The following is a 9,060-nucleotide window of genomic DNA, read 5'->3' as shown; positions in this document are numbered from 1 at the left end:
CTGTCCTGGAACTCACTTTGTAGACCAGGCTGGCCTCGAACTCAGAAATTCACCTGCCTCTGCCTCCCGAGTGCTGGGATTAAAGGCGTGCACCACCACGGCAGCAGTCAGTACTCTTAACCGCTGAGCCATCTCTCTAGCGCAAGAGTTAGATCTTGACTGAGCATTTGATACTGTCTGATGTAAAGCATCTTCAACAGTTTTCAGACTTGACCAATAGCCTAACTTTATAATCATCAGCTCTAGAATGCTGCTCTGGCAGAGTACATAGTACAAAATTGCAGCAGTCTCAGTGTAAAAATTGTTGGAAATTCTGTCCTAATTTCATGCAGGATTAATTTAGTGCCTTTTTTCCTCTTAAATGAACTCAAGGCAAGTGATTCAAACACTCTGTGCTGGGGGCATAACTCCGTGGTTGGAATGCCTGGCTAGACTGCCTGAGACACTGGGTTCCAGCCACACTAAGACAAAAAAAAAAAAAAAAAAATCAAAACAAAACATTCTAATACAACCCAACCCAAAGAGAAGCTCCTTTGAGACTTACATGCTGAGGAGTGGTGACAGAAAAACATTATTTGTTTCCCATAATGATACAATTGTATTTCCACAAGAACAGAAATAAGCCCTTATATGCACATTTATTTTGAACATATCTTCACTTCTTTACCTGTTGTTTTAAGCTTCAAGAACACTCTGAGTGTGTCTGTGTGTGCGTGTGCACACGGGAGCCGGAGGCTGACGCTGCGTCTTGCTCAGTCATCCTTCACCTGACTCTTTGAGGCAGGGTCTCTCACTGATCTCACCACTCTCTGACTCAACTAGTGGCTGCTTAATGATTGCCCAGGCTCTGCCTGTCTCCACTCTGTAGCACTTGGGCTAACGGTGAATGCCAACATGTCAGCCACTATGTGGCTGCTGGCATCTAAACCCAGGCCCTCACACTTGTACGACAAGCACTCGATTGACTGAGCACCTTCCGGCTCCTGCTTTAATTTTTAGTATTTAAGTCAGTTTTGGGGTTTGGTTTTTTGTTTCGTTTCTTGATGGTGGTGGTTGTTTGTTTGTTTGTTTGTGGTGGTGTTGTTTTTGCACAGGTTCCACTTCGAAGCCTGAGCTGGTCTCATACTTGGGGTGATGTTACTCAATCCCCAAGTGCTGGGATTATGGGTGCGCTCCAGTTATCCCTACCTTAAACCTCTCGTTTCAAGATCAGTTAAAAACTTCAAAGCTGAGGCAGGAAGATTAAAAAGTTCAAGTCCTGCTTGAGCTAGAGTGAGTTCAAAGACAGCCTGCTGAGAACTTATCTTAAAATGAAACAAAACAAAACAAATGGAGGGCGGGCACACAGCACAAGAGCTAGAGAGCGTTTGTCTAGCACACACAAGGCCTTCCGTTCACCTCTCAGTACTCAAACAAGCATCAATCTTTAGGGAAAAGCCGCATGTCAGAAAGAGGCACACTTACCGGATCAATGCCAAACGGGTACGGGCCACCAAAAACTCCAGGGATAGCGGGGTTCAACTGGAGAACAGAACTCCCCAGAAGCGTCTCCTCCCTATTGTGTTAGAGAAAGTCACATTTATTTGTGATTGGGAAAAGGAAACTAAAAACTAAGCACAAACCAACGACTACAGCTATCTCCAATCCTCAGTGAAAATAAAGAAACTAGGGGCTAGGGAGACGGCTGGAGGGAGCATGCAGACCAACGTTTGGATCCCCAGAACCTGCATAAAAGCCAGGCAGCTGTAGCAGCCCTTATGGGAGGCGGAGACAAACAAGCGATCTAACCAGCCTGGCTGATGGCAAGCCCCAGGTTCAGGAAGAGACCCTGAAGCCTCCATGTGTAAGGAGAAGGTCAGTTAGGAAGACAAGCAGTGTCAACCTTGTGTCTTCACAACACACGCCTGCACACACACACACACACACACACACACACAAGAAAGTAGGAATTCATAGTTAAGAACGACAGGGAATCAAACATAAAGAAAAATTAAGGGTTGGAGAGATGGCTCAGAAGTTAAGAGCACTGACTGCTCTTCCTGAGGTCCTGAGTTCAATTCCCAGCAACCACATGGTGGCTCACAACCAGCTGTAATGGGATCCGATCTATGCATTCTTCTAGTGTGTGTCTGAAGACAGCTACAGTGTACTTATATAAATAGAAAAAAAAACCTTAAAAATGAAAAAAATAAAAATAAAGCACTAATACGTAACTAAGTAGGGCATTTATGTAACTTGCTTTTAATTTACCAGCCAATAAGAAGATAGATTACAAGAAACATTAAAAAAAAACAAAGAAGATAGATTACATTAATTTATAGGCTCAGATCCTTGCTATTTGCTGAACCAATCATAAAGCCCTTCACAGACTGGAGTATAACTAAAAGGAGACAATATGACCTTCTGAACCAAATATTTTCAACTACTTCCTAACGGGCGTTAGTTTACTGCTGGCTCTACAAGTCAGAGCTGAACATACAAGGAATTAGCTTTGGCTTTTGGCTTCTGCAACTTACGTCCAGTTCCCTTGAGTGAACATTGGCCGTACACTCCATGATGACCCAAAGATATTCAGAGACTTAGAAAAACAGTCATTGTAGATGAGTCCAGTATAGGTGGAGAACAGGCCCATCAGAAGAATAATGTACCGGCCACTGAACACCATGCTAAACATCTGGGAGCCAGAGGAAAGGGGTTACAAGAATGAAGTGTGGCAGCATCCCTTGTGACAATGCTCCTTACACCAACCACACAGCAGCCCACCCCATTCTGGCTCTGAAAGCTTCAACCAACAACCAAAATATAAGGCTAAGATGGCTGGAGAATTAGCTCAATGTCAGAGTACTAGCCCAGCCCCAATGACGTCAAGGATCACACCCAGATCCACAAATGAAATAAGAATGCTAAAATAAATTCACTGGCTCAGTATATGGCTTCTTCAACATTCAAACAACTTCCTATTCCCTTCTGAAACATCATGGACATTCTGATCATTACTATCATCATGAATGCTGCAGAGACCTCACCACCCAGTCCGGTTCAGGGGTCACCGGAACAGTACCTCATTCTCGTTCTTTTGCGAGAGGATCCGGCTCTCCCTCAACACCATCCACAGAGCAAACAGTGTCATCAAAATGCCGTGCCCAAAATCTCCGAACATCACAGCAAACAGAAAGGGGAAAGTGATGACGGTGTACGGAGCTACAAAGGAGCCAGAGGGAAAGGCACGAAGTAAGTGAAGGCACGAGGCCCCACACCATCATCCCTGTCTGTACTCTGAGGCTGATGTGGGATGCTTATGCCTGCATGCTGCGCCAATAGACCCTCTCAGGAAAATCTGTCACAGTGAGATCCACACCCTCACAGAGCAGCTGACGGCTATATGCTACAGCTGACACTTCACACTGAGAGGATGAAGGGAGACAGAGTCCTGGCAACACTAGCATATTGTTCTCTTCCCTTCTTTCAGCCTCGGGACTCTGCTCTGGACTAGGCCAGCTGTTGCCTCTCTGTGTAGCAATCATTTCTGAGCTGCAGGCTAAAACTGAATGCTCCGACTCTTGAATGGATAATTAACTCAACACAGGAGACCCCTGACTTGTGCTGAAGACAGTTCTTATTTTTTTTGTCTAGCTTCAGGACAGGGAAACCAAGAAGTCATTCTAGAATAGAAGGCAACTTGAAAAAAAGCATGTTTAAAGCAGTCCCCCAAAGCCAAGTGTGTGTTTGGTTGGGTTTTTTGAGACAGGGTTTCACTGTGTAGCCCTGTCTGGCTTAGAACTTGCTCTGTAGACCAGGCTGGCCTTGAACTAAAGAGATCTGCCTGCCTCTGTCTCCAGAGTGCTAGGATCAAAGGTGTGTACCACCATTCCCAGTGATGTTACCCTTTTGAGACGCCGGGTGTTTTGTAGCACTGAGGACGTACACAGCATCTACTAAGGAGCTCACAGTGAGGCACTATTCAGTGATGGAGCTGCTAGTGTCCAGTGGGCACATTTCACAGGACTTATACACCAATTCAAGTCTGGCCATCTTTACATCTTAAAAACAGCTGTCTCACAGAGTCTAAGACTGAAATACTAGCCAGGCATGGTGGCGCACACATTTACTCCTAGCTCTAGAAAGCAGGTGCAGGAAGATCTCTGACTTGGAAGCCATCCTGGTCTACAAGAGTGAGTTCCAGACTAGCCAGGGACAAATGATGGGACCTTGTCTCAAAACAACACAACAACAAAAACAGCTTAAAATATTAAAAGAATCAAGTGAAGTGACAGACATGTCTACTCTCTTGACCCTGTGACATAATGCTGTTTATAAAGTTTGCACTAGGGAACTGCACACACACACACACACACACACACACACACACAGCTCTTAAAACATTAAATAAGGTTGTGATTTCGTGCTGGGCTGCACTCACAGCTATCCTAAGGCATATGCAGCCAGTAGGCTGAGGACCAGACACACGGCTAGGGGAAAACATCAAATGTTTTTACCTGGGTTAATCTCTCGGTAAGTGCCGATCCCGTAAGCATCTACTATGTTCTGGAAGCCGTGTGTGAACTTGTTGGTTTTGTTATATGTCGGGGGTGTCTGGTTTGTCTGCATCCTGTTCAGAATGGAGGGGACAGTGGACCCACTGTGTTCCTGGGGGAACATTAGCAACATGTCAGAACATGTCAGGTTGTCCTTGTGGCTATGCAGGTGTGCATACATATGATCATTCACTCTGCACATATAAAACATGTATCTTTTTTTTATATACATGCATTCCAATTAAACTAAAAAAAAAAATCAAGATTATTTTATGTTTTTCTCAGTCTTTGGGAAAACTGGGACTATATCTAAAACTGACAACTGAAGATTTCTGATAAGTCTTGGAGCCTGCCATGGTGGTTCATGCCTGAGATCCCCAGCGCTCCATGAGGCCTGGGCATCAAGGCCAGCTTGAGCTACATAGTGAGAAATGATTTCAACAATTGAAAACAGTAATAAATAAAGCAAACAGAGTGCATAGCTGCAGGCAAATAAATAAATAAATAAATAAATAAATAAATAAATAAATAAATAAAATGTGAGCTTTAATGAATTCTTAGAAAGTACATCATTATGGTAGAAAAAATGTAAGCCAGGCAGTGGTACACCCAGGAGGCTGAGGGGGAAGGAGCCCTTGAATTTGAGAGTTTGAGACCAGAGAAAGCAGACCACACTCTCTGCTCTGCTCCCCACCTACTCTTCCTTCCTGAAGGCCTGGGGTTCAGCTAAGATGCTCATGAAACCACTGACCACACACCAGCTCTTCCTCTGCCCACCCAGCAACACTGCAGGGCTCTGGGGACTCCTCTCTCCAGGATCACCTCTGAGGTCCCCTGAGGTGCCTCCATGCCTGCTAACACTCCGATCTCTTTAGTTTAGTCCCACTGTCTGCTTGATATTTTCTCAGATTTCTATTCAGGGCCTCGGTGTGACTGCAGCTCAACCTGCTATCCTCCTGAGCCAGGCGTGGTGGCGCACGCCTTTAATCCCAGCACTCGGGAGGTAGAGGCAGGCAGATTTCTGAGTTTGAGGCCAGCCTGGTCTACAGAGTGAGTCCCAGGACAGCCAAAAAAAAGCAGAGAAACCCTTTTTTGAAAAACCAAAAAAAAAAAAAAAAAAAAAAAAAGTTCCTCCTGATGGGCTCCGATGCCTATGAACTTTAATTGCCCGGGACACACAATTTTGGTGCCTAAGAACCATTTTTAATCTTGTTCCTGTACTTTACTAAAATGGATAGATGGATGGATGGATGGATGGATGGATGGATGGATAGGTAGATAGATAGATAGATATGTATTCATTTTTCCCTTGAGAATGTCTCACAAATCCATCAGGTTTTGTCAAGGACTGCTCACAGCCCTCAGCATTGACAACTCTATGTTCACAGTAGCCTCGTGACTGGCTACCGACTCTCAGGGTTTCTCGACTCTTCATGGGCTGCTGGTCATGCTTTTGAATCTGCTTTGATCACAGCTACATAACTCATGGCCTCTCTAACCTCTCAGAGGTTAAATCCTGTGACCTTTGAAAAGTCATTCACAACTGCATTCAATCTATTGGATGCACGTTTAGCTGCTGCTCTTCCAGATGAACCATTAGAAACCCTGCTCTCGCCTAACACCGTGCACTAACTACCGCACTGTACTTCCAGCTGCTATCTGCAGTGATTTTCCTCTTATTTGGGGAGGTTTTGTTTGTTAAGACAAGGTCTCGTGTAGCCCAGGCTGGTCTCAAACTTACTAGATAGCCAAGGAGGACCTGAACTCCTGATCCCCTTGCTGTTATTTCCCAAGTAGTGGAATTCCAAGGATATGCCACCCTCCTGGCTTATGCAGCACTGGGGATTAAACTAGGGCTTCAGCTAGCAAGGACTGGCAGTGCTCAGGAGGCAGAGGGGGGTGGAGCTCTGAGTTCAAGGCCAGCTTTGTCTACAGAATGAGTGCCAAGACAGCAGAGGCTACACAGGGAAACCCTGTCTTGAAGAGCAAAACATACAAACAAAAATACCAGGGCTTCGTACTTGCAAAACACACAATCTCCCAGCTCGGCTGCCTCCCCTGCCCTGTCCATACGGTTTCCGAGTATGTACCCACTGTGCCATCCGGCTTGTGATCACACATCACCCTTTTGATGTTTGCTCATTTGTTTTCAGCTCTGGGGACCAAGCCCAGGGCCTCACACATGCCAACCCAATGCTCTGCTGTTGAGTGACACCCCTTGTTCCACCAAACTCCACCTTCTCCTGATGCCTTTTCTAGTCATATTAGTTAGAAACAAGTCCATCCTCCCTCTACAACCTGTGGATCAAGAGTTCTTTTGGGGTTTGTGCCACCCTTTTCCAGGGGTCTTATATCAGATATCCTGCATATTGGATATTTACATTACCACTCAATACAGTAGCAAAATTACAGTTGTAAAGTAGCAATGAAAGTAGTTTTATGATTGAGGACAACATGAGAAACTGTATTAAAGGGCTACAGCCTTAGGAAGGGTGAGAACCTTGCCCTACACACATATGGATGTGCATATATACATACATATGCAAGTACACACCTTCCCTGGCTTTCTGAAGTGAGTGTCTTAGAAAGCAGGCTGCCATCACTACCAAGTAGGAGCAGTCAGCAGAGAGCGTGAGTCAGGAAGCTAACGCTCCGGCACGGTCTGCCCTGAGGAATCACAACCATGACCAATCCCTTCCCAGCACTGAGCTGCAGTTTCCGCTCTGGAAAAGGAGGCCAGTCCTCCAGATGACAGATAGAGCATACTCTCAGGGTAGAAGAACACAGTAAAGGACTCTGAAGGTGAAAATGTCATAAATATGAAATTGAGTGGTAGGAGGCTCGCCTCCTGCCCACCAGGCTCACTGCCAGTCGGGAGACTCACCGTGCCTCTTCGCAGTGCAAACTGGATGGAGTCCAGGTCAGTGACAGGGCACCAGACTTCTGCGATCAGGCACTTCTGGGTCACGTCTATATTGCACAGGTTCAGGGTATGGTAGATAGCCTTCATCTTTCGCACCTTGATGAACCAGACCCGGATGTTCTTAGAAGCTGCTTGCAGAACCCTCTGGCGGTGGTCCTCCGTCTGATTCAGAACCTTTGGGAGAGGAAGGAGAAGGGGAGGGGATCTTCCAACACAAGTCTTCCATCAGAGGACAGAATGCAAACTGGCATTGCTTTCTAAAAAGGGTTGCCAGGAAACAGTCTTATTCTTCCCCTAGCAAGGTATATTATTTGGGGTTCTGTAGGTTTAGGGTTATGGAGGTCAAACTGCAAGAAATGTGAGTTCTCACCGGGCTAGGGATGGAGCTCAGGGCCTTGTACATGCTATGAAAGCATGCTACCACAGAATTATTGTGTCTCTAGTGCATAAAATTTGAGTTCTGGGGTGGAGAAAATAACTCAGTAGTAGAGGAAATTGTCCAGCATGTATGAGGCCCTAGGCTCAATTTCTAGCACCACCACAAACAAGAAAAAAAAAAAAAAAGGAAGGAAGGAAAATGAGTTCATGTAGCTCCAAGCTGATGACAAACAGGAAAATATTTTTTAGTTTTCTTTCATTTTTTTTCTCAATATTCAATCTTACCACTAATCCAAGGCCCAGCACAGAAAGACCTCTGGCTTTGCTTGCATTGTTTAAGGTCAGTGACTTTTCAGGGGCTGGAGTGATGGCTCACAGTTCAGAGCTCTGCTGCTGCTGCTGCCGCCGCTGCTGCCGCTGCTGCTCTTCCAGAGGGCCAGAGTTCAGTTCCCAGCACCCATTAGAGGGTGGCTCTAAACCACCTGTAACTCCAGCCCCAGGGGATCCCATGCAAATGTCTCTGGTCTCCAAAGGCACACACATTCACATTACCACATAAATATGCATACACATATATAATTACAAATAATAAAAATAAGTCTTAAAAAAAAAAAAAAAAAGGACCAGTGGACAGTGAGCGACAACAGGTCCAGGCACTACCTGGTGTAGGAGGAAACAGCTTGTGTGTCGGCCCTTTAAAAACCAGAATGGATGCCCTTAGAGATAGACACAGGGACCGTCTACATTCCTGTGCCTTATTTATCATCAAATATGGAAGATATTAGTGGTTATAGGAAACTAAGGAGCTGGTGCGGTGGAGAGCTTAGCAGGTAAAGGTGCTTGTCACCAAGCCTGAGAAGCTGAGGACCGTTCCCAGGTGGGAAGGGATAAGGGGTCTCACAGGTTGTCCTCTGACCTCCACATGTGCGCTATGATGCGCAAGTACACATGTATACAGTCAATACAATGAAATGAAGACACAATTTTACAAAACGAAGCTAAGCCCGCTGCCCCCAATTGGAAGTAACTGTGCCAACGACCCAGTCTCACGCTCCTGTGTGAGAAGCTCTCAAAGCTTTGAAAAGGTATTTTAAATTCTTTGAAAAGGAAGAGTTTCATGTTAACTACATAAAGGAAAAGCCTCCAGTCACAGGGCAGCAGCTAATCCCTGAAAAACTGTTTTGCACAAAGGAGGTGACTTCTGTAGGTTTAAAAAAAAAAAAA

General features: G+C 45.4%; 1 protein-coding gene across 8 annotated transcripts in view; it reads right to left on the bottom strand.

The window, feature by feature from the left end:
• The window catches only part of Atp6v0a1 (ATPase H+ transporting V0 subunit a1), a 55,805-nt gene that overhangs the window by 23,336 nt on the left and 23,409 nt on the right, over positions 1 to 9,060 (bottom strand). For all 8 annotated transcript variants that reach the window (XM_029546617.1, XM_021213359.2, XM_029546621.1 and 5 more), the window contains exons 10-14: positions 7,420 to 7,632; positions 4,497 to 4,647; positions 3,062 to 3,201; positions 2,517 to 2,674; positions 1,465 to 1,555 (exon numbers count right to left, since the gene is read on the bottom strand). In XM_029546617.1, the coding sequence (XP_029402477.1) occupies positions 1,465 to 1,555; positions 2,517 to 2,674; positions 3,062 to 3,201; positions 4,497 to 4,647; positions 7,420 to 7,632 (753 nt within the window). The remainder of the gene's footprint in view (positions 1 to 1,464; positions 1,556 to 2,516; positions 2,675 to 3,061; positions 3,202 to 4,496; positions 4,648 to 7,419; positions 7,633 to 9,060) is intronic.

This window comes from Mus pahari, chromosome 14 (genome assembly GCF_900095145.1).
Source record: "Mus pahari chromosome 14, PAHARI_EIJ_v1.1, whole genome shotgun sequence".
Lineage (NCBI taxonomy): Eukaryota > Metazoa > Chordata > Mammalia > Rodentia > Muridae > Mus > Mus pahari.
Note: the sequence above shows the minus strand (reverse complement) of the source record. Positions and strands in the feature narration are given on the sequence as shown.